The 25,440-nt window shown below is 45.3% G+C and overlaps 3 protein-coding genes and 1 non-coding gene across 5 annotated transcripts; 3 read left to right on the top strand and 1 right to left on the bottom strand.

The window, feature by feature from the left end:
• Window positions 1–8,321: 8,321 nt before the first annotated feature.
• Window positions 8,322–8,395, top strand: TRNAN-GUU. The gene has a single exon. It is a non-coding gene; the product is annotated as a tRNA-Asn (tRNA).
• A 344-nt stretch (window positions 8,396–8,739) lies between these two features.
• Window positions 8,740–11,029, top strand: LOC100829979. The gene is made up of 3 exons (XM_003561591.4): window positions 8,740–10,245; window positions 10,408–10,484; window positions 10,676–11,029. Exons 1-2 carry the CDS (start codon window positions 9,165–9,167, stop codon window positions 10,437–10,439), a joined length of 1,113 nt encoding a protein of 370 aa, XP_003561639.2. The 5' UTR covers window positions 8,740–9,164; the 3' UTR covers window positions 10,440–10,484; window positions 10,676–11,029.
• A 2,013-nt stretch (window positions 11,030–13,042) lies between these two features.
• On the bottom strand, window positions 13,043–15,727 carry LOC100838120 (BTB/POZ domain-containing protein At1g03010). Of its 2 annotated transcripts, none has more exons than XM_014901928.2 (3): window positions 15,320–15,727; window positions 15,156–15,222; window positions 13,043–15,074 (listed from the first exon to the last, which is right to left on the bottom strand). In XM_014901928.2, exons 1-3 carry the CDS (start codon window positions 15,412–15,414, stop codon window positions 13,206–13,208), a joined length of 2,031 nt encoding a protein of 676 aa, XP_014757414.1. In that variant the 5' UTR covers window positions 15,415–15,727; the 3' UTR covers window positions 13,043–13,205. The 2 variants fall into 2 exon arrangements, with proteins under 2 accessions (XP_014757414.1, XP_010228628.2); XM_010230326.3 differs by having other exon boundaries at window positions 13,043–15,062; window positions 15,320–15,726.
• Window positions 15,728–21,001: 5,274 nt separating this feature from the next.
• Window positions 21,002–25,292, top strand: LOC100837817 (peptidyl-tRNA hydrolase, mitochondrial). The gene is made up of 9 exons (XM_014900732.2): window positions 21,002–21,201; window positions 22,420–22,606; window positions 22,689–22,773; window positions 22,900–22,967; window positions 23,394–23,444; window positions 23,518–23,591; window positions 23,909–23,967; window positions 24,042–24,118; window positions 24,865–25,292. Exons 2-9 carry the CDS (start codon window positions 22,448–22,450, stop codon window positions 24,994–24,996), a joined length of 705 nt encoding a protein of 234 aa, XP_014756218.1. The 5' UTR covers window positions 21,002–21,201; window positions 22,420–22,447; the 3' UTR covers window positions 24,997–25,292.
• The last annotated feature ends 148 nt before the right edge of the window (window positions 25,293–25,440 follow it).

Here is a 25,440-nt window from a genome sequence, read left to right as displayed (position 1 = left end):
ACATGGACTCCATTTGTCTAGTACTTGTACATCATGGAATTTCTGTATTTAAAGTTTGATGAATAAATTCATGCATTTCTCTAGTATTTGTGCTAAATTAAATTCAAAAAATTCATCACATGCATACACAAAAGTACATCGATCACACATAATTTCACTTAGTACAAAGTTTGCATTCAAATTCAGTACGAGTACACTACAATGTGACTACTAGTGCTTCTCCTTCCTTCGGTAAGTCATAACTTGACTCCTCGCAGTAATGCTCCTGAGGTAGGGTTTTTGTGGTATTTTCTCGCTCACGCTCCCATCGCTTCTTCTTTTCCCTCTCCTTTTCCTCGTTAATATCGTGTGTTCCGCTTCTTCATCATCTGCGACAGTCGTCGGATCATGAAAACCTTCGTAGTCTTCTTGTGAAGTAACTCCGTCAACTCCAACAATGCTTCTTTTCCCGCTTCTTACTACGACGCGGCCTTTATTTTCGGGTCGTCTAAGTAGAATACCTGCTTGCATTGTTTAGCAAAGACCCATGGTTCCTCTCTTGCCGGGATTTTTCTCACATCAACTTGTTCATGAGGGATCTCAGGAGGTAGCACCATCGTCGTGAACTTGTGACTTTCTTCTTTGTCACCTTTGGTCCATCTTACACGGAACATTGTGATCTTTGTGATCGAGTACTCCAATTCCCAGATCTCCTCGATAACGCCGAAGAACGCTTTGGTTTTGCTATTGTCGTCGGTCGCGGTCTCAGAAGTCATGACTACACCACTATTTTGATACGTGCTTTTACGGTCTTGAGACGCGGTGTAGAAGTTATAACCGTTGATCGCATATGATTGCTAAGTAGAGACCTGGTAAGCAGGTTGCCGTGACAAACATGCAACCGTCTCTTCAAATTCATTGGTCGTCTCCCTGCCGTACCAATAATTCTTCAGCTACGATGCGAATGTTTTATTGTGCTCCCAGTGGATCCAGACTTCTTCTATTTTAGGATTTTCATTTCGCAGTTGTTCCATGTGCATTTCCTGATAAGACCGGCAACAATCGACAGTTTGCAACACAACCAAATGTGCTCTTTCAAAGTCAGCTTCCCTTCCTCTTCCATAGACATTAAGGAATGTATGTCCAAGGCCACCTTCGCCATCGAGCTTGCCCTTGTGCCGTGAATCGGGAACACTTATTGATTTCTGTTCGGCCAACCAATCCGTGCAGAACTCGATGCACTCTTCTGCCCTAAAGCCTTCCACGATGCTACCTTCCGGACGCGATCTGTTACGAACGTAGTGCTTCAGAACCCCATTGTATCGTTCAGGTCCATACATGTTATGCAGGAATGAGGGCCCTAGGGACAAGATCTCATCGCATATGTGGATCATTAGATGGACCATGATATCGAAGAATGATGGAGGGAAGAACATCTCGAGCTCGCACAGAATCTGTATCATACTATCCTTCAGTATCTGGCATCGTCTAACGGTGATTGACTTTTGCGAGATGCTGCCAAAGAAGTCAGAAAGCTTCACGATTGTCTCCCTTACGTGCGGCTTCATAATATCTCTGATTGCGACTGGAAGTAACGGAGTGAGTATGACATGGTTGTCGTGAGACTTCATGCCAGATAGTTTGTGACTCTTCATGTCAACTAGATGCTTGATGCTCGACAAGTAGTTCGATGGGACTTTAATGCCCTGCAGGCACTGGAACATCCTATGCAACTCGTCTTTGTACAGGTTGTAACATGCAAGACGACACCGTGTGGTCACCGTCACGAATCCATTCTTGTCGGCTGTCGACACTTGATCTTCGCTCCACAACTCTTTTCTGATAGACATGAGTTCCAGGTCCTTCCGTGCATTGGGTCCATCTTTCGTCTTCTCTGGAATGTTCATCAGCAACCTCAGCATGCTGTCGCATACATTTTTTCTCCACGTGCATGACATCTATGCTGTGGCGGCATTCTAAATGTGCCCAGTACTCCAGGTCCCAGAATACGGACCTCATTTTCCACACGACGCCTTCAGGTTCCTTATATTTCTTCACAGCAATCTTTCCGGGGACAACTTCAAGATCGTTCACAAAAGTTCGTGAAGCACTTGTCTGACTACATGATGCTGCCTTCAGCCTCAAAAGTTCGAAGGTCACTTCGAGCACGTTGTTTTCTTGGCCAGCTCCATCATACAAGGGTGTGTTTGCGTCCTCCAACAATTTTTTGAACTGAGCAGACTCTGCCTCATCTTCGGGGTCCTCCAGCTAGTCCCGTAGGTACGGGTCATCTAGCATTTCGGCAATCCTGCCACGTGGAGCTCCTTCACCTTCCACATTAGCCTCCTCATCGACCCTTGTTTCTTCCTTGGAATCATTCGCCAGATCATACCGCAGGACATCATCATCTTTGCTACTGCTACCGACATCAACCGCATCCTCCCCGTGACAAGTCCAGTGAGAATAAACTTCTGCAAAACCCAATGCCAGCACGTGCATCTGAACATCTTCAGGCTTCATCATGCATGTGTTTCCACATTTGCGACATGGACAACGCATCATCACAAGTCCTTTTCGTTCCATATCACCTTTCGCGACTCCAAAAAAGACCGTCCATTCGGTTATCCATCGAGCATTGATTCTTTCCTTGGCGTACATTCAAGAACGGTCATTCGATCTACAACACAATACACAAGAAAACACAAAGCAAAATAGTTAGCCGGCCTAATCATTAACAAGGGGATTAAGGTGTTAATTAACCGGGGCTAACTAAAATTTTGAAATTAGAGACAATCAGAGAGAAATCAGAGGCCGGCGAGAAAGATCGGGAGGGAGAGAGAACTCGCAAGGGAGAGGGAAGCTCCGGGCGACGACGAGGAGGCCGCATTTTGGCCGGCGGCCGGAGCTCAAGAATTTGAAATTGAGGAACTTCGGAGAGAAATTGGAGGCCGGCGAGATAGATCGGGAGGGAGAAAGAGCTCGCAAGGAAGAGGGAAGCTTCGGGCTTGAAGATGAACTCGCCGGCCGTTGGCGCGGGGGGGGGGGGGGAGGAGGAAGGGAGAGGGAGGAGGCGCTACCTGGTGGGCTCGCTGGCGGCCATGGCGGCTTCGGGTAGTGGTTCGCCGTCGCCGGAGAAGAAGGGGCCGCAGCTGGTCCGTTACGACGCGCAACGTGACCAGGTGTGGCTCTACCCAGCGTATTTAAACCGCGACGATCATCAGTGACGGTCAAGACTTGGGCGAGCGTTACTGATAATAGGGGGTACATCAGTAACGGTCACGTTAGGGCGACCATTACGGATGCGTGGTTCATCAGTGGCGGTCATCTCTTAACCGACCGCCACTGATGTCTCTCGCGAGGTATGATGGTTCATCAGTGGCGACCCTGCTCTGTTCATCAGTAACGGTCGCGGCCGCGACCGACACTGATGTTGTTCATCAGTAAGGTCACGCCGGACCCGTTACTGATGTGTCGTTACATATAGACCGTTTTGTAGTAGTGGACACACCTTTTCCTTCGATGCCCTTTTGCCCGCCAGGTGTGGGAAAAAGTCCTTCACCACTAACATCCTTCAGCAGGTCAAGCCTTCTGACTACAGAGACACTTGTGCCTGGTGGATTCAAGCCTCCAAGACGATTGACAAAGAAAGAAGACAATATTTCAATGGGGTGGTCATTTACATCATGTGGAACATTTAGAAGGAGCGCAACCGCCGTATCTTCCAGACCGTGGCAGCTCGTGCTTATGTTGTCGCGTCGCTTGCCTGTGACGCAATTGGTACCCATAGGCTTGCTTTCCATTGCGTGACCGTGCCGTGAGGTTTCTTGTGGTTCTTCGGTCCTACCGGCCAGCTACGTTTGGTCCGTTGGGATAGTATTTCTCTGTTTCGTCTTTGGTTTTTTTCCTTGTTTCGATCTCGGTCGTATGTACATTTACTTGGTTTTCCTCTTCTAATATTGCATGGCAGAACTCCAGCCTTTCACGGCAAAAAAAAAAAGACCAATCCTCCATCCCTTCCTTTATTTGTCGCACTTGCTGCGAACAACACATCTTTGTTTACCGAAAGCACTTACGGAGTACTTTATTTCCTTTATCACTGCTATGTATATATATATTAATTGTAGTGATCAAAAGCTAAGCAGGGGTTTTGCTTGCATGGGTCGATCGATCCTAACTTAGCTAGATCTTAACGTCGGAGATGAGTTCTCTAATCATTGGCGAGGAATCAGTTGTTATCATGCTATGGAAAGCGGGCTGGAGGCCGGGTTCTAGACGAATAGGTGGGCATAAGCTCCCGAAAAGCTGCGATAATCATGCGCAATAAATTAAGTAAACCAATTAACCCGCTGTCTCTATCTTTTTACCGAAGTTGCACGTAGCAGTGTAAAATGCGTGCCTGCAACTACTTGTAGTGGTTACTTTGGACCAGCAAGCGCAGCTAGAGAGGTGAAAAGGAGTACGTACTACCGTGCAGTCAAAGCTAGTTAAACCCAGCTGCAGCCCCCCAAACGCGGCAAGATTGCAAAGTAAAGAAACATTGCATTTGCATTGCTTAGGCCTTGCACGGTTGATCGATCTGAGCCGTCCACGTGGGTAGCATTTGTTAGGCTCAGGGCAATCTCCACCGTGGACGTGCATGCCCAGCTAACCCTGCTAGTAGCTAGCTAGTCTCCCTTCTCATCCGGCTGCCTGCATGTGTTCTCACGAATCGTGTCATGCATGCCACACGCCACACCTTTGCATATTGTAACAATTAATAAAGCAAAGCTAGCGACTCATCTAAAATGAAATAAAAATAGATCAACAAACAGAGAGCAACCGAAGTATGATTAACAAGTATTATGTGTGCCTGAGATATTTGTGATCGAGCAAACTGATTGAGCATGGCTGCGTGCTATAACCTGGTTAGTGCTCGACCCTTAACTTTGCATGAGAAAGGCAAGCCATTGGCTGGTCAAAATATATAACTCCGTGTTACCGTCGTAAGCATGCATGGATCAATGGAAACCTAGCCCCCCTTAGCTTTCTCCCGGCCCATCTACATCTCGATCTCGATCTTCTATATATTTCCTAGCTAGCTTCCTACCCAAATGTCAGGAAACGATTGGAATAGAAGAGAGGGATATAGATATCTAATTATCACATCGCTCTCGGTCGATCAGAGCAGATTGATCAGGTTGTCGGAGTACTCCTTATTACTTACTGGATACCTAGCTTAGTCGTAGTTGTCAAGCTAGTAAGAGAGCACTAGCTAGCTATATCTTAGACCAAACACATATATGGAAAGCTAGGGGTTAGCATGCATCAAGCATGTACTTGAAACGAGATATCATGTAATCTCCGATACTAAATTTTTACCGTTGTTTTAGTTCAAATTTGTACTAAAACAACGACAACAATTTAAAATCAGATGAAATACTACTCATTTATAACGAGAACGAACGCACTAACGGGCGTCGGCACCGCCCGGACACCCCCGGGCAGCTGCCGGGGCTTTAGAGCAAAGAAAGCATGGTCATAAAATCAGATTTTTGTTGGCAAAATCTAGCTTAGAAGAACAGCATCTACTTTGCCCAGGCTCTGTTGTTGGGCTGGCTCCGTCACTGCTAACAATTGAAACATATATACTCCAGATGATCAGGTCAGGCTATGTTGCACACTAGCATCTTCCACTACGGCCAAGTACAGATTAATGTATACTAGTATTTGTAATTATATAAAGCGGGGAGAGTTTAAGTTGTGGTGGTACACATGGCGGCAGAGCTGCGGTTCATTACCCAAATTCGTTTCTTTGATGGAAAGGCCAGATTGATACCCGGTCCCACCTCTTGATCTCGCGTGCGCGTGGTTTAGCTAGTGATCGGCACTCCAGCGCGCGTCGTTGCATCGGAGCGCAGAAAGAAATTCACGGTCGGGCTCGCGGCTATTGGCCGGGCACCGTGTGGAACTCAGCTGTGCCATTCACTGGACGACAGCAAAAAACGAGCCATGTAGCACTTGCATGACGGGCATGACATGCATCATGCATGCGGCTGTTTTTTACGGTTGGTTTCTTTTTAGTGGTTTATGTGTAGTGGTTTTATTTTGCGTTAATTAGTGTGTAGCCACCTTATCCGTACATAAGATTCATCTCCACATTCAGTTCACACACTAAGAAAATAAAACAAATTAACAAATCTAATTATTGTGGTGAATTGAGCCTAACTCAGGTGGTTGGTTCCTTGTGATGGAACCAGCCCACCCAGGTTCAAGTCACAGACTTGACATGGATGTTTGTATTTCCTCTCTCGAAGGTGCTCATAGGGGCAACGTGTGCGTGCGTGCGTTCATAGGGGTGAGTGTATGTGCGCGTGTGTGAGTGCTCACGTCTGTGCTGTGTTTCCTAAAAAAAAAATCTAATTTTGTGAAATTGTACCAAATTCAAAATTTGTTTGCGGAAAGTATTTTTTGTTGCTATTTATGGTTGACTTTGTCTTTTTTCCTCCTTCATGAGTGAAGTGAATTTAATTTGAACTTCATTTTTGCAGAAGTATACATCTAACTTGTAATCACTCCGTTCCATATTAATTGACCCAAATTTAGTACAGCTTGTACTAAAATACGCGGCAATTAATATGAAAGAGAGAGAGTATCAATCAACATATTTTTGTCTTGGCTAAAAAGAACAAAATTTTGTCGATTTTTGTTTCTGATTTTTTTCACGAATTCTTTTTTTTTTCGGGTTCACAACTTTCTGTTTCCGCCATCATGAATTGAGAGCAGAGTCTCTAGCATCCATGCATGGCGTAGTAGTACTAGTTCGTACTGTGTGCCATGCTTCGGCGAAGTTTTTTGTTATTCCCTCGCTTTCATAATTTTTTTAAAATATTACATGTATCTAGACGTTTTTTTTAAAATAGATGCATTTATTTTTAGACAAATTTGAGACAAGAATTATGAAGTGGAGAGAGTATATTGTTAGCTATTTTACGAACTGGTATGTACATGTACATTGACCGTGCCAAGTTGAAGATGGAAGCTTATATTACTTCCGGTCTCTCGCGCCCAGAAGGGTGTACGCAACCAAATAATCTCGTGATTCCTAAAGTGAGATGAAACAGAACCCTACGCTACATGGTGTGCTGCTTTCTTGTTTTTCTCTTGGTATATAGAAATGCGGGCCTTTCCTCCTAACTGAAGAAGAGCGATTTGCTGATCGATCCGAGTGGCAAAGCATGCATGGGTGCGGTCTGATCTTATCTAAAGAACTGTTTGCACCTAAAGTGTACAACTATAGCTTTTTAGCAAACCAGTTTTCGTCGTGTTTCTTTGTCTGCCAATTACTATTTTTCTTTTTCTGCATGGCGTCCACCTATCAGAGTTCAATCGATCCCTATGGCATGGCGTCGTACTTATTTAGATTTAAGTACGATAATGAAAACCCACGCTAAGTAAGTAATACTCCCTCTGTTCCTAGGAACGGAGGGAGCACTACAATGGATGGTGAGCTGGTGGCTCTAATATTTTTCTAGCATGTACTCGTATGTACGAGACGTGCACTCAATGTGTGGCTGTGCTAACGCGTGGTCTTTGAGTTTACACAGTTACGCCTTTTTTCTCCCTTAATTGATTGCAAAGCTTACGCGCTTTTTACTACGAGCTTACTGCCAAATAACACTAACTACTATCTAGTTTTTTTTAGTACTAACTATACTTGAAAAGAGATTGAGATTGGCGTAGTGTTGCACTTCTCTGTCTACAAATAACCACATACTGATATACATGAAAATTCGGTCTGGGATTGAGTAATATAGACCAGACACTCTATGCTGGTGAAATTCGGTCCGGGATTGAGTACATGAAAACCAAATAGTGTTGCCACCTATTCAGAAAACCAAAAGATCTTTAGTTCCTAAAGTTTTAGATAGACCAGACGCTCAATGTGGGTGAAATTCAGTCCGGGATTGAGTACATGAAAATTTGCGCTTCGACTAAAAATTAGGACCAACTAATTCACGAACAACTGTTATATGGTCATTTTTCGTACATATTGTGGATTATGCCCGGCTACCATCCAATTGTTAGGGATGTGGTTGATGGATGCGACATATTTAACTTTCACATTAACATTGCACCTGAGATTAACCATCCGAGAATAATGTCAACACTGGAGATTAGGGGCAGGGGAAACACTTAGTATAATCCAAGAGAGGAATTGTTGCAGTGTCGCCATTGCTAGCTCAATGGATGGGTCTCTAGAAATCCCAGAGGCATCCTGGCCTAAAGCTGCAACTCCTCTTTTGACCATTAATTGAATCGAGGTAAACTAGTTTAATAAATTAAAATTTGTTTTAAACCGTAAAGCTGGAATAGCTCAGTTGGTTAGAGCGTGTGGCTGTTAACCACAAGGTCGGAGGTTCAAGCCCTCCTTCTAGCGAATTTTTTGTGCCTACTATTTTTAATTGACCTCTCCTCTTTTTTTCTTCGGAATTACTCTCCTCTTTTTCCCAGAAATTGTAGATGTGTTTGGATGCTAGCCAAAGCCCACTTTATCAAATCTATGTCATGACCAAAAATTTGATTTTTGTTTGGACTGTAGCCAATTGTTTGACAGCTAATGATTTCTTTGCCAACACATTTCTCTTTTTTTTCCTGAATTACTGGGTGTGTTTGGATGCTAGCCAAAATCCATCTCACAAGATTGTTTGGATTGTATCCAATAATTCTGTAGCCAATAACTTCTTGCCGACTAAAATTTATTTTTGTTCCCAATTTTCGGCCAACTGATGAGTCACCAAAATCTTCACCAATTTTGTACTAGGCAAATACAGTATTTGCAAAAAAATTGCAGGACAAGAGTTGGCATAATAACCCAACACACCGAGACAAGTGCTGCGTGGACCCTCCAATTCCTCCGCCGGACCGCCGCCACAGCGTGCACCGAGAACCAAGCGGAAGCAAACCCATCACCGGCCATCCCCATCCAGATTACTTTTTTGAGCTTCCACTTGGGCCAAAATCAGCCCACGGGATCGATCCCAGAGAAGCGGAGACCCAGAATCCTGGCACGCGATCTCCCGGTCTGCGCCCCCTCTTCCATCGATCGTCTAGGCTCGCCCCAAATCAGCCAATCCAATCTCTAGCCCCAAGCCCCAAGCCCCAAGCCCCCAAGCCCTAGCCAGCCCAGCGCGCCGCCAGCGTCCACCATGACCTCGTGCCACCCGCCGCCGTCGCCGGAGCTTCCCGGCGACCTCATCCCTCGGATCCTCCTCCGCATCCCGCCGGACATGCCAGAATGCCTCGTCCGTGCCTTCTGCGTCTGCCAGTCCTGGCGCTGCATCCTCTCAGACCCCGCCTTCTGCCGCCGCTACCGCGAGTTTCACCGCACGCCGCCCCTGCTCGGGTTCGTCCGCAGCCAATCCCGTAACAAGATCTACACCAGTTTCGTCCCCGCCACGGCCTTCCGCCCGACCACCACCGTCCACCACGACTGGCTCGTCTGCGATGCTCGCCACGGCCGCGTGCTCTTCAACGATCTTGCACGCAAGGACTTGGTCGTCTGGGACCCCATCACCGGCATCCATACCCGGTTGCCCTTGCCTTCGCCGGCTGTGGAAGAGAGCGCATTAACGGTGTATTGCGCCGCTGTTGGCTGTGACCACCGTGGCTGCCACGGTGGCCCCTTCCTCGTGGCATTCGTGTGCGAACGCAGTGCAGCGCACCACAATCTGATGTCCGTGCACGTCTACTTGTCAGAAGATGGCACATGGAGCTACGACATGACCTCCAAGAAGCTCCCAGTTGGGCAATCGGGTTCCACCGTCGTCAGCCATAACAGCATTGCAGAGAACACAATCAACATCCGCTGGAAAACCAAAATCTTGGAGTACAACATGGGAGACCGGAAACTAAAGGTGATCAACCTACCGTCTGGGTACCAGGGAAGCTCTACTGTACTCATGACGGCGGAGGATGGCACGCTCGGGTTTGCCACTGTGGAGGATTTATCCAGGCTATGCCTGTGGTCGAGGAAGCCCGATCCCAATGGAGCTTTGGCATGGGCGCAATACAGAAGCATTGAGCTCAATACGGTACTCCCTGTCCGTTCCTTATGGTCAAAAGTGGTAGGCTACGCAGATGGCTTTGGTGTCATTTTCATACAGAGACAAGATGGGTTGTTCACCATTGAGCTCAACTCAGACCGGGTTAAGAAGGTATACAGCGAAGTGGGAGCCACCCATCCACTCGCTCAGCGAATATTTCCGTACATGAGCTTCTACACTCTAGGTATTAGCATTTTCTCATCTTTGCTTTCTTGTTAAATAATTGTCAGTTTTGTAAGTACATTTTCAGTTGGCTCATATAAGTACGGATACTGGTATTTGTGCTCAAGAACAATGTGTTTATGAAACTGCAATACACAATCTAATATCCGTTGTAAATTTGCAGACCATGCTAGAGGCATAGTGCCACTGCCATGAAGACAATGACAATCCAGCACCATGAGCTGCTGCCATTTTTGCATGGTAAGAGTTCGATTAATGAGTTGGTCATTATCCTTATTAACTGCAATAGTTATCCATCTATCCTACTCCAATGCCTGAAGATTAGCCTGCCGAAAGAAACATCATGTCATTAGCTCGTTGTATCTGAAGTCATTGTATCATTATTGCTGCACTAGAGCTAAGCATTAACACCGGAATATTTTTCCATGTAGATGAATCCTGGAGCTTCATGGGTAGTATCGAAGCTCCTGTGGAGAAATGTGGAGCTTTTGACTGTAGTTGCTCAGTCCTCTCTAGCTAGTCGCTCTAACCGTATAATAGGATTATTAGTTTGGTCATTGCTTGAGCACTGCTTTCTGGCTATCTTGCTTTTACTTCATTTAGTTGTACTGCTTTCTGGTTATCTTGCGTTTAGTTCATTCAGTTTGAAAAATATGTTCAATCTTGGGAATGAGAGCAAACTGAGGAGTGGCTATTCATCATTGTCCTAACACTACTGATTGAGGAAGTACAAAGACACAAGAGGGGACAATGAAATATCAATTAGGCAGAACAGCCGTGAACCACATTCTGATTATCTTGTTTTGGTTCATTCATTTTGGAAAAATAATTTCAATCTACAAGGCAGTGAGAGCAGACTGATCAGTGGAAAAAAAGTCCTGATATTGCTATTTAATACTAATATGAAATTTTTAGTAGAATAACATGTTAGCTTAGAGTGCATGGCTTGTATAGGTTGGCTAGACAAAACAGCAAAATATCACTTGGAATACATGCCTGACATAGAGTGAGTAAACATCTTTGACAGATAAATGACAATCGAGCAAAATGAAATAGTACCATAGAAACCATTCAAGAATTAACTAAGAACGCATCACCTCGAGCCTGTAACTTTCTCCTTCCAGCTTACTAGCAAAATAGTAAAAGCTCAGTTTACCTACTGAACACACCAAGCAAATCCTAATGGAACCATAGATCATGACCACAAATTCACAAATGTAACTATGATAATCATGTGTGCAAATAACTTTGGCCTTTGTGCAATGACCCCGCAAAGGAGGTAAATTGGAACAAGGGTTCTAGTCAGTATTCCTTCCGTTCCATAATTCTTGTCTCAAATTTGTCCCAAAATGGATGTATCTATTCCTAAAAAGCGTCTACGTACATGTAATATTTCGACAAGAATTATGGGATGGAGGGAGTTTCTTGTAAGAATTAACTAAGAGCTTCATATTGTTTGCGAATGCCCATATGAATTTGAATCTCATTTCTATTTTGGCCAGTACTGTTTTGTACCAAACTGCAAGTGCCATGGAAACACACCTAGGGAACCTTATCATACTATTTTTCATAAAGAAGTTTTATCTCCTACTCAACTACTTCATTAGCTGCACCATTTCGGTGGTATGCACACAAATTCCACATTGATAAAATTGTGAGGAAGCCCGCGCACAAATTCAGCTGTAATCTGGCACATATTCAGTTTATAAATAGGATATACAAGCACAACAAAACTTGGGTACACTAGACAAAAAGTATAATATCATCTGACATGTATTTCATGCAAGTGGAGCAAGATAATATGGACTTTTAGATAAAAGAAGGGTTTATTCCCTGGCCTCCTATCGAAGGGAAATCGAACCTAAATATACAAGGCTCAATTCCAACATATTGACCAAGAATAAGATGTAACTCTTATTGCTAATGAATAAAGAGGGTGCTCTGCTGTAAAAAAAAACTATGTCAACTTGGAATGAACAATTGGTATATGATTGATACATTCCAAACCCTACAGGTATATATGCACAACATGTGCAAGGCACTAACACAACAGGACTATAAAAGAGTTTATACAGTCAGAACACATGTATACAAAGTTAACAGTGATAAAGGATAAGTCCATTCTAAACGAGGAAAAAAAAATTGAAACACGCTAAAGCATGAGTTTTGGTTATGACAAAACTTTACATATATCGGTCACAATTCATGTGGCATCCAGAAGCATTCTAATCATGCATGCAGAACGTGCTTTCCGGAACTAAGATTGGGACGAGCAACGACGCTTGGAACGGGACCGGCGATGTGGTGGCGGCAGCGAGATGCGACGCCCAGATCGCAACTCCATGGAATGCGCAAGGAAGTGCAAGGGTCAGGAAGGAATACCAACGGAAAAGAAGACGATTTTACTCAAATCTCACCGATTGGGGACCTCAGACTCGTTGTCCATCTATGGATTGGGTATAAAATTGGGTCTTGTTGGATGAAGGTAATTAAGGGAAACTAATCTCATTTTTCAACAAACTAAAAAATATCTCATTTTCAAGAAACAAATCCCACAAATTGCGTGTTATCTCCAACGGTTCCAAATTGGCTGAGCTGAAGTGCATGCACTTGGTTGAGCTGGTTGTGTTGTGTTCTGAATTCGTAGTGAATGTGCACTGTAACGTGTTCTAGTTTGATCAGGTGCAAACTAGAAATGGATTGTTCCCAATGGTCAACACACGAGCGTACCAGCCATAATTTGTTCTTAATCGGTGGTGAATGAATGTGATCTGGAAGTGAACGAAAGACACGAGATGTCAACACACGCAAACAGTCTGCACATTTGAGCATCCAAAATCCATACATGAACTGCACGCTATCATAGTCCATTTTATCAACAGAATACACACAAAAGAGGAAGAAAAAATCGGGAAGAAGTGCTGAAACAGTGATGGATCGATCAGCAATTCAGCAGGTGGTCTAAGAGATGGAGTGCCGGCGTCTGCGCTGGAAGAGCACCTTGGCGTCGGCGGTGGCCTTGGCGCCGAGCTGCTGCAGCCCTGGCTCGGCGGCGGGGCGCATCCGGAAGAGCGTGTTGAGCCTGCCGAAGCTGCGCGCGAAGCTCCGGAGCAGGCGGTTGGCCGGGTTGACGCGCACCAGCTCCCGCTTCATGCTCACGTGGTCCTTCTCCAGGTCCGTGAGCCGCATCCGCATCCGCGACACCTCCAGCTTCAGCTCCCGGTTCTCCCGCCGCACCGACGCGTAGTTGTCCCGCGGCGACATTGCCCCGCTCCCCACCCCGCTCCCTGACATCATCCTCACATTGTTGCCGTTGTTGTTGCCATTGTTGGCCGCTGCCGCCGCGGCGCAGCCGAAGAAGAGCGCCGCGTCGTGGCCACTGCCAGAGGACTGGATGGCGCTCCGGAGGCGGATCTGCTCGAAGTAGAGCACCTGGACGGCCATCTGCACGGGCAGCCGCTCGTTCTGCGCCGCGTGGCTGCAGGCGTCCGGGGTCAGCCTCTGGCAGTCGATGGCCTTGCACATCCGGTACCGCTCGGCTTCCTTCATGTTTGGGTGCACCTTGAGGAAGATGTCCACGGCGCGGTAGATGCCGTCGGTGACGAGGCGGGCGTGGTCCGGGAGCAGCTCGGCCAGGGAGATGAACTTGGACGGCGCCAGGTTGGAGTCCAGCGCGATCTCGGCCAGGTAGCTGTCCAGCAGCTTGGACGCCTTCACCAGCAGGCTCTGCTTCGGGGACCGCGGGCTGTCGTAGTCGAACCCGCCGCCGCCGTCCTCCTCGCTGTTGTCCTCGTCCAGGTTCAGGAACACCGCGAAGATCCTCGCCACCACGTCCGTGTCGTACATCGTGTGCTGCACGGCCGCGGCAGCAGCAGCCGGCGAGGCCACGCCACCGGCGGACCCGTTGTTGGCGTTGGCGATGAGGATGTCCTCCAGGATGGCCTGGTCGAGCTGCATGCCGATCCGCTTCTCCAGGTCGGCCTTGCACGTGCCGGACGCCGACAGCGCCATGGCCGTCTTGAGGAGCCCCGACAGGAACGCCATCGGCACGGGGCTCCTCTTGGACTGCGTCGGGAGCAGCCCCACGATGGTCTCCACCACGGCGCGCTGCTTCTTCACGGCCTCGGTGGTGTCGCCGGCCTGCTGCTGCGACATGATGGTAATGTCCCTGCTGGCCATGAGCCCGCCGTGCAGCGAGCTCTGCGCGTAGTAGATGAGGATCCGGGTCACCGTCTCCTGCTTGAGCCCCTTGGACTTGACGGCGGACAGCAGGCGCTGGAACACGTCGAGCCCGAGCCCGGCCACCGACTTGCCCCACCAGTCAGCTCCGGCCCCCGGCGAGTCGAGCTCTCCGAGGACTAACTTGCTACTCTGGTGGTGTCCGTGGTCAAGCTTGAAGAGCAGCCCGGACGCGAGCTGCTCCTTGCAGACGTTGTTGGCGATGGCGGCGATGAGGCGCGACACGAGCCCCTGGGCGTCCTCCGCGGCCGTGACGAGCAGCGGCTCGCAGGTGCGGAGCACGGCCACGGAGCTGGCGGTGCTGGGGAAGACGGCGTCGCGGAGGAAGGACTCGGCGCGGTGCTCCAGGTTCTTGTCGGAGAAGTCGTCCGTCATCTGCAGGTAGCGGGCCGCGCACCGGAGCATGGCCACGTTGGACACCGTCACGTCCACGTGGACGCCGTAGCAGAACTTGGCCGCCAGCTCGAACGCCGGGGCGCCGCCGGGGGTCCCGTGCAGGGCCAGCCGCGCCAGCTTCGCGTCCTTGCTGGCCTCCGCCACCAGCCGCCGGATCTTGCCGCTCCGGGACACCAGCGGGAACTGCGCCAGCAGCTATGCCGTCGGCGTTAGCATCCACAATTACGGCTTGAGAATTGAGCCATGGTATGTGTGGGCTTTGATGAGTTGTCTAACCTTGTGGAGGGCGAAGCTGGACGTGCCGACTTCCACGGTCAGGTCGCTGGAGACGTCCGTCGGAGGCCTAAGGGATGAACAAGAGAGATGATCATCATGATCCGATCAAGGAAAACGAATTGAATCCAGAGAAAGACTGGAGAATTCGATCACAATTCTTTTACCATTCGTTGGCGTGGCGGTTGCTCAGGCTCGTCCGGAACGTCTTCTTCCCGGCAGAGACGCTCTGCTTCAGCTCCGTCACCGTCGCCACGCCCATCCTGAAAGTTGTTGAAAAGGACTGATGCAGTGCTATCTCTCTCAGCTGGTATGTGTTGTGTCTTGGACTCCCGGTTCAGTCGTCAATGCGCTGTGTCTTGTAGGTAGAGCGAGAGAATCACAGAGTGTGTGTGGTGTGGGAGTGCGTGCAGAAAGGTGGAGTACTAGACTGGTACCGTGAAGCGTGTGATGAGTGACCGAGTGAGTGTATCTGATGGGCTGTTCAAAAGTTGTTGCCGATGGTGTTTACAGTGTGAGAAATCAAGGGGGGCAGTGAGCATATAGGCTTTTACATCTGGTTCTTCTTCTCTTTTCTCCTATATATATGATGCTGCAGGGCACAGCTGCCGGGAGGGGAATGTGGAGTTGCAATCATTTTGTTCATCTCCAATGTGTCCACGAGATTGAATACAGCACTGGCAGAATAATGTCATACATTATTTTTATCGAAAATGAGAACAATGCCTGCTTGTCTCAATATATATTGATTGATGCACAAAGTCATTTGATTGTTAAAGTTTCAGAGTGAAATGTGATATCTTCGTTCTCCAATGTATGAAATCGAATAGCTGACTTTATGAATGTCACTATGGTCTTGCAAAATTGTTCTTGTTAAGCAACTTTTGAAATTATTTTATAGCATATTCAGGTCAAAGATTGTAGTCAAAATTTTGTTCTGGAGATTGAAAAGTTAAAACCTCACTCCACGGCGAGAGTATTACAGTGACCCTTTGCTTGATTATTAACTCCGCACTTTTGTGATGAGCGTGCGATTTCTTGAGCGATGGTTATAACACTGATCTCGCTTGTATAGTCACTATAGCCCACTAGCCACCATACTGCTGGCCCTTTCTGATTATCTTCCTATTTCAAGTGCTTGTGGGGATCCCTACGCAAGCAGCCCTTTTTATTATACAATGTTTTTTAAGGGGAATACAAGCTTTCTGTTTCTCTTTTTGGTCTAAAAAAGCTGGCCTGATTCGATTGGTGCCTTGTCAGGTGCAAATCATTTGTGGCAGTGACCCTGTGTAGGATATGCTACACGGCTAGGAGTACAAAATCCTACTGCTACCATGCAGAACACTTAAAACTTCAAAGACCATAATAGGCCTTGCTGGGCTCCCAGGAATCATGCATTGCGAAGACGTTTTTTTTACAAGACAATCATTAATGTGTTACTTATTGACAGAGAAGCGGTCGAAATATTCCGACCATGAGAAACGAGGCCCCTGTTTATAGGAAAACTGAGCTAAAAACTGAACAATAAAAAGAAACACTGAAAATAAAGATAATAGACACTTATGTTATCTGGAAGACCAATATGTATTCACAGTTTTTTTTTAAGAACTCCGAAAACATACAAACATACATGTTTTATGTAATATACACAATCACACGCGCACGTACTCGCTCTAATACCAAAGGAAACACGGAATGACCAAAATAAATGGTTCATGCTGTCATGCAGAAGATGATGCTCGAAACAAAAGCAGAAGACTGATGATCAAATTTCATTTGTGGTCACTAGGAATCTTGATTCCACTTCCAGAGGTAGCGTATCATAAAATGATGAAAAGAAAAGCAGTACATATTTAATTATTGTGATCGATATTTTAGTTTATTCGGAGGCGTAAATGGAAGAAAAAAAAATATTGATATCTTAGTTATCATAGGAAATCAATTTCTCGCTGGATTCCCATGGACCAGCCATAGCGTTTAATCGCCACAAAGATTAATCGAACAAACTCCATCCATGATGGTACATGACTAAGCCCTGGGTTTAAATAATGTAAAGGAGGGATCAAAAGGGGAGGGCTTAAGGCAAAGCAAAGGCAAGCATGCTCAATTAAATAAAAGGAAGAGATTAGGTATTCCCTTGACAGCCAAATCGCCATGGAAAGCTTGACATGCCAGCACGCATCGGCTCTGCCCTTGGGCCAGCGTCCCACCAACCGGGACTTACTTAACTGCCTAAAGCCTAAGCTATCGGCAATTTCCTTTCACAGTTGTGTAACTGCGAAGTCTTTGTCAGGGTCAGACAGAAAATGATTAGAGGACGGCGAAGTGAAGAGTCAGTTAAATGTGAGCACCCACGTCAAGTCTAAGACTTGAATTTGGGTGGGCTGGTTCCATCACAGGAAACCACACCACCTGAGTTAGGCTTAGTTCACAAAGAGGCCATCTTGTTGTTGTTTCACAAATGATAAAGACGGCATATATGCTTGCTAGCCCGATTCGCTCATGTTCATATTTTTTTTCCTGAGAAAAAAGTGATCGTATTAACCGTTCCTCGTCATAATAACGGCTTACAGTTTGTTTGGTCGGAAGGTCATGGCATAGGAATTCGAGAGCGAAGGTAAAACCTGTTGGGAATTATTTTCTTTGAAAGTCAGCAGGAGAAACGCTAAGAAGAGGCCAATTGGCCCGTTGGGATGTCGTAACGTTCTTTTACGTGGGTGTGGGGTGGGGGAGCAACCTAGGAAAAAAAAACTGAACTAATAATACCGGCCGGTGCTTCTATGAAAATACAACGATCCAAACATGACCTAAGAAAAATTAAGAGGTCTAAACTGCTGATCACGATTTTGGCGCAATTTCTGAATAAATCTTAAGGGCTAACCTGAGAGAGTCCAAATTATATAATGAAATCAGATCTATGGCACCACACCATTCGATCGCCAGATTGCTTCTCTTTCTTTGCTTTAGTTCCTTTTTAGTTGTTATACGAATGCTTGGCTCAACCCTCTATAACATATGGACATTCCTACTCTTAATTAATTAAAGCGGTGTTAAAAATCACACTTTTAAAAATCACTATAACAGAGGGAGTAACATTTTTTGAAAGCTCATCCACAATTTTGAAACATCACACTTCTTAAAAAATTAGAAACAAAAGTTCTTCTCAAATTTTGAAAGTTTCCAGAAAAACTTCAAAGCTCATCTATTTCTTTCACGGAAGACTAAAATCTCATCTCTAAAATTTTAGAAGTTAATTAGCATCTTTAGGAAGTTGGTTAGATAATAAAACTGAAAGTTGCAAGGGATATGGTGATTGGTTGGCTGATGGACCCTGACCGTATGAAAATTCCCACCCATGGACAAGCAACGCCCAAATCCTATCCCTCCAATCGTCAGTACTACGGTACTACTGCTCTGTACAATAAAAGATGTCTGAAGTTTTTAAAATTTGAATGTATTTAGATGTGACTTAGTGTATAGATCTATTCAAATTTAGTAAAAGTTGAGACAGTTTTTCTTGGATGGAGTGAGTACCTAATTAGTACTAGCAGCCGCGCCATTCTTTCTTCAGTGAAATCCACGAGGGGCGTTAACCGTTTTTCATCTTTCAACAACCGGCAGATGACCTATTTTGTAGGCACAGTGGCGAGTAGTCTGGTAGTCCCACGTTCTCGTACGAGGCCGAACCCGGTTAATACGTGTTATGTGCTCCCTCCGATCCATATTAATTGTCTCAAATTTGTCCAAATATGAATGTATTCATGCTTAAAAAACGTCTAGATACATGTAACATTTCCACAATTAATATGAATTTGTCGCACCAGTGGCACCCGAGGTACCACCGCTGCTTGACACGTGGGTCGCCTCACCTGCTCCCCGCAAGGATAGCACCATGGGCAGCACCGCACAAGCTGCCCGGCAAGTCACCAGCCCGGCAGGGCTAGCCGGGCTGCGGGGGGTTGCCCTGGAAGGCGACGAGAGAATTCCCGCCCGAGCGCCCCCCGGGAAGGTCACTTGCCGGGAAGGGCATTCCCGGGCGCAGGCACTTACAACAGGGACAGTACCCAGCAGGCAGAGCATTGACGCCATGTGGCCGCCCGACAGGCTCCCTGTGCGCAGGGTTGGTCAGGGCGAGGAGTGTGGCACAAGCAAACATTTAATGTTCCGATAGAAAGGTGATTTCCCGTCCAGTCAGCCCACAGTGACTGGCCCGCAGTGAATCTAGGGCATGTATCGCCCTGGTTGCAGTGCTACGTACCGTGCATGCAAGGCAGCGCAGCAAGGGCAAGATGCCTAAGGTCTTTGCTCAACACTTGTCACCTATGAACCGAGGCACCTGTGGCATCCCCTTAAGTATAAAAGGAGGACCATCGTCAACGGTCAAAGAGGTCGGGTCTTACTAGTTTTAGCCCAGAAATAGCAAGTAGCACTTAGCAGGAAAGGAGAGAGCGCCTGGGGACTCCCCCGGCAACTTGTAAACCCTAGTTCATTGGTTAATACAAGTTTAGAAGCAGAACGTAGGGTTTTACACATTAGGGTGGTCCGAACCTGGGTAAAACGGTCTCGTGCATCTTTACGCTTGACATTGGACTCGCCGGCGATCGCCGGAACAATCTCCAACGCCCACTGCCGAACCAAAAAGGAGGTGCGTCGCATCCCCGGTGTTTAAGCCCCATGCTACGACAAAATTGGAGGGAGTATCATTTTTCGACTTTGACAGGCATACGAAAACCTGTTTAAAGGCGATTGCATCATCTATGTTACTTTCGCAAATTCTGGAAGCTTAATAACATTTGTCATGTCGTGTCGGTTCGAGACAGACCGAACCTACATAGTCCCCAAATGCTGGATTGCTCTCCCGTGACCGGCAGCAGCCGTTGTGGGAGCACTGGTCGGAATCGGACAAGGAAGAACAGGGGCGGAGCTACATGGTGCACCAGGGATTAGCAGTAGCAGTGTACCAGTTTTAATAATTTTTGGTTGAAATTGCATACACTTTTGTGTGAATGTCAAAGTTGTGCATTTGGCTATTTTTATTTTTTTCATAGCTCCGCCCCAAGGAAGAAAGCCAATTTAACCGATGCACGAAGGAGATCCAATGATCGATCGACCCGCGTCGTTCTTTGCACTGCGCAACGATGGGGTGCCGGCGCCCTGGGAATCATGGCAGACCAAAAAGGAAGGTGCCTTGTCATCATCTTTCTTTCTTTCTTTTTTTTGCGCTGCCTTGATCATCATCTTTGCTTAGACTCGCAGACCCTCCATCGCCTACATGATTCGATACGATCATCGATCCTCTTAATTCTAATTAAAGGGTAACTAATTGCTCACGTAAAATACCTATACAAAAGATTCATGCGTGTTTGCCCCGTTTCAATTTGTCACATTATACAATCCTGTTGAGCTTTCTACGGTCATCATGCATGGGGACGCGAAGCTTAGCGAAAAGCAACGCGTCGCCTGCTTAATTGCTTGATGGAGCGAAAGCACTGGGTGTAGGGGGGAGAACGTGGTCTGCGCGAAACGCTTTAGGCTTTATTCCCCGAGCTAATCATCGTCGTCCCGGTTAGCTGTGTGTGTCTGCGCTTTGCACATTCACGAATGATCGGTCGGCGGCCGTGCAATCCTCGAAATCGACATGGCTACAAATATCACACTTATCGCACACCAAAAGGAGTTACGCGTCTTAAAAAAAAAAAAGCTTATGGCCACTGCCCTAAGCTAAGGTTCTGTTTGTTTGGATTTCAGCTTCTAGTACTTTTAGCCCTCTGCGAATAATAATGGGCCTCAAGCCCAAAGACACCACCGACTCTCTTCGGTCCTCCCCAAAACGACGCAGCACAAGCCCAGCCCAGCCCAGCACATGCGACACACCTCGAATCGTCGATTCCCCTAAAAAAAAAACCTCGAATCGTCGACGGGCACACAGCTCAGGCCACGCGACAGCGCCGTCGCCGTCATCATCGCCCAGTAGCTCCGAGGTCGGGCCACGCGTACGCTGCCGCCCGCCGCGGGGCTTCGGGCTTGCCACGCTCTCGCTGAACGACCTGTAAGCGTCCTCTGGTCTCTACTCCCCGTTCATACTGAATCTTCAAATGTAATGTCAAATGTGGGTTTTGCATTTGGGAAATTGACCATTCGTTCCCTCGAACCAGCCGGCCTACGAACGAGTTGCATCATCTCGTGTTTGTTACCGCATGAATAGCCCTTGTGTGAATTAGTTATGCTTTAATGTTTCCGTTGTTTTTCCCCGTCATGCTAGGGCAAGTTTTTTCGCAAAAAAATAAAATAAATTTGTTAGTGCAAGTTAACTTCTACTAATACTATTATGATTTGATGTTGACGAGATTATCCTTTCTTTCTCGCATGAGAATGGTAGGTTCTTCTGTGAGACTCGTGTTCACGGTACTTTTAGATTGCAGGCGTTAATTCTCTCTGGAAAAAAAAGATTGCAGACATTAGAGTGATCCCGTATATTTTACTGCATGGTTTTCCTTAGAGCTGTCTGATAAATGCCTAAGCTAGATGCTTTGGTGATATACATGCTTTCTTCTATGATTTTTTAAGGGATTCTTCCAGGATTGTTCTTGTTGTTTCTGCTTCAGATACTTGCATAGCTGCATTTACCCGCTTAGTGAAATCGCAAGAATATACTGTGGCTAATTTCCAAGCTCATTTTGCTCCCATCACTTGGGCCTAGAATCCTGGAACTCATTTCGGATTTCAAGAACCAACTTGTTTGGCTGGGCACATGATTGAGTACAGGAATTCAATCTGAAATTCCATGGAATCACACATATACCTAAGCCTAATTCCTCTCTAGAAGGCTCATTTCTCTGGAATTGCCTCTCATTCTACAAATTTCATGCGGTAGACAAACATGATTTTTGTATCCGGAATTCAAATTCAACCAAATGAGATCCTATCAAAAATTTGATTTTATTTTATTTCTACCAAATGAAATGAGGGCTACCAAACGAGCTTACTTCAGTCTGGAATAATGCACCAAATTTGGTTCTCATTTGTTGCTTTCTACCAAATGAAATGAAATGAGGGTCACCAAACGAGCTTACTTCAGTCTGGAATGATGCACCATATTTGATTCTCATTTGTTGCTTTTTGCCATACGATTGTACATTATCAGCGAACTCGTTTACTGATGTATAAGACAACTGGATATGCAGGGCTTATGTCCGATATCTCTTTTGGCTTCTTTAGTTGCAGCAACAACAGTTATCATTCAAACACAAATTGGTTTCCTTTGCAGATTTTGTCATCTTGTTTTGCAATTGTGGATGTTTTCGATAAGATTTGCCTCCTTCCTCTCTAAGCGTTATGTTTCTACCTGTCGGACCTCGTCTTTATCTCCATCTCCACCGTGCTCTGCAATACAACCATGGCTCTTTGTTGGTCTCGGTAACCCCGGTGAGAAGTACCAATCGACCAGGCACAATGTAAGTTCTGCTTCTCATCTTGCCTTTGAATTCAATGACAAGCTTTATTCTCAGAAATCTTTTGCACTGCTTCTGCCTGCAGGTTGGGTTTGCTATGATAGATGCATTTGCACAGTCTCAGGGTATATCCCTGACCACACATCACTTCAAAGCACTATTTGGTGAAGGTTTAGCTCCACCCACTTCTCCCTTGAAAAGCATTTCCTCTTTACCTTTTGACTGGTTTTAGGGATAAGTGCTTTGTTTTCTCAGTACAGAGGGTTGAATGAATTGAAACCTTGTCATTAATGCAGGGATGGTCGATGGTGTCCCTGTTCTGCTTGCCAAGCCTCAAACATATATAAATCTCAGCGGTGAATCTGTAAGCAACACCTTTGGAAGATTTTTCAAGTTTAGTATCTGTTTTCTGACTTGCCATACTATTTTCTTGCGATTGAATTAAATTTTAACTGGTAGAATCATTTACTCATGTATAAATCTTGTTGCAAGTTATGGTATACTTTTGGTTTCATCTATAAAAAAAAATCCATGTATCTTTATTTTGGTTATGCAACCAAACAGCTATTAGATATACCATCTGCTACCACTTGAATTTGAAATATGAACATTTAACAGGAAAAAAATTTAGTCATGCCTCTTTTGATTTGTACTTCTTACTTAAAGATTACTGAATATGGCTACTTTTGATTTTGTAGAATTTCTTTAACTGGGCATACAAAATCGTTAATGCAACACTGATTTTGTGACTAACGATAAGCAGTCTTCTTTTTTCTTTTTCTTATTGCAGGCTGGGGCACTTGCCGCCTATTATAAATTGCCACTTAACCGTGTCCTAGTGGTAAATGTTTCTTTTCTAACCTACCGTGGCGTTACCTTACATGTATTTGAAGTCTGTGATGTGTGAGTTTCAGGCATATGATGACACAGATCTGCCATGTGGAGTTCTCCGCTTGCAACCTAAAGGAGGATATGGACGCCATAATGGGTTGGTAAACTTTCAATTTATATGCTTTGTGAAAGAGTGCCAAAAGTTTCTAAATGGAAAACCTTATATTCCCACGTTAAAATACATAAATCAAAAGATCTCAATTCTAGCTGTTGGTATGCTATTAGGAGGTACCTGTCTGAGTGACCAGCTAAATAATATGGTACTTAACTTCGATAAAGCAGGGATGGCAGAATTTCTCTTGCAAGCTCTGTAGCTAATTAGTATTTTTTTTCTTTTTTTGTGGTGGAATTCCTTTTTCTTTTCATCACTTTATTTGATCTTGATAGCAAGCATTTACCTTTTAAATTTATCAGGCTGAAGAGTGTGATCTACCATTTTCGCAAGAACCGAGAATTTGGTCGATTAAGGATCGGTAGGTTCAACATCTGCAGGATTCAGTCTTCCTTTTCTTTTCGTAGACCAAAAATCATAGTTTGGCTTTTTCAGGAATTGGACGGCCACCTGGTCAGATGGATCCTAGAGCTTTTGTTCTCCAGAAGTTCAATAAGACTGGTCGTGAACGGGTAAAGATCACTGCTTCTACCCTGTAGTTCTAGTTTCATGTTATGGTCTTCTTATTGTCTTATCTTAATTGTGCTTGGTTCTTCAAATCAATCAATTTTAAAGCATCTTCATTTGTTCTTTGGTTGGATGATTTTGTTCGGCAAATGTCTTATTGATACTGGCATTTTAAACTGGGTATCTTACTATGGCTGTATTTGCCATAATTTTTAGTATGCCTTCCAGTTGCAAATAACTTGCATTTTCAGAGATTCTTCAAAACATAACTATGAGCACCAGTTTCTATACAGTACCCCCTACCTCCTGGTTTATAAGGCGTGCCCACACATTTCGAGATTCAACTTTGACCATCAGTTTGACTAATGAAATGTGAGTTATCTGCCACAAAAGTTATACCATTGAATTCGAATTGGAAATAAGTTTCAAATTGTATAATTCGTATGATGAATAACTCGTATATTAATTGTTTAATTGATGGTCAAAAGTTAAATATCTTGAAATGCGTGGACACCTTATAAACTGGGAAGGAGGGAGTATTATGAAAGTAATTTCTAAGACAACTCAAAATTTTGATATGGTTGATCTAGATAGACATAAAGATATTGTACATTGAACTGAAAATAGATGGTTACAACCAGAAGATATGGACCATTTAGGAGTTCCATCCGGTAGAAGCACAATAGGTAAGATCATTTCTTGACTTGTATGCAAAAACCAGAGGCTTATGTTTCAATTTTTTCTTACTTAGATTGATTCAGCAATGAAAGAGGGTGCTGACATTCTGAAGATGGTAGTCATCAGAGGTGTGACAGAGGCGGGAAGATTGTCAAATGCGGATCAGAAGTATAAGCATCTGATATCAGATGACAAAGAGTCATAATCCGACTATAAACTGCTTGTCCCTGGAAATGCTCACGCGGTAAGTGTACCTGGTAGATATATGGTGTGCTCTTCCAGTATTACCTATTCAACATCTGACAGGAGGATCTAGTACCATCCAGTCCATGAAGTATAGTGCAAAGGAATATGTTGTCAAAATTCCTCTGAATAATTGTGTAAATGAATTATAGGGAAAATTCCTATGAATTTAAACAACTAATATAGAAAAATTCCTAAGAATAACCGACCTCTAATTACTTTTCAAAAATCTTCTGAATCGAAGAGGTCTTCACTATATTATTGCTCTGGCATGGAGTAAGGGAAAGAGAGGCAACTGGCCATATTTTCTGGGAGTGGCATATCGAAAGCTAATTATTTTTGTCCCAATTACTATGGCATACATCAAACAATTTTGGTTTAGAAGCGAAACCATACGCCTTCTTTT

The sequence above is a fragment of the Brachypodium distachyon genome, chromosome 1 (genome assembly GCF_000005505.3).
Source record: "Brachypodium distachyon strain Bd21 chromosome 1, Brachypodium_distachyon_v3.0, whole genome shotgun sequence".
Classification (NCBI taxonomy): Eukaryota; Viridiplantae; Streptophyta; class Magnoliopsida; order Poales; family Poaceae; genus Brachypodium; species Brachypodium distachyon.
Note: the sequence above shows the minus strand (reverse complement) of the source record. Positions and strands in the feature narration are given on the sequence as shown.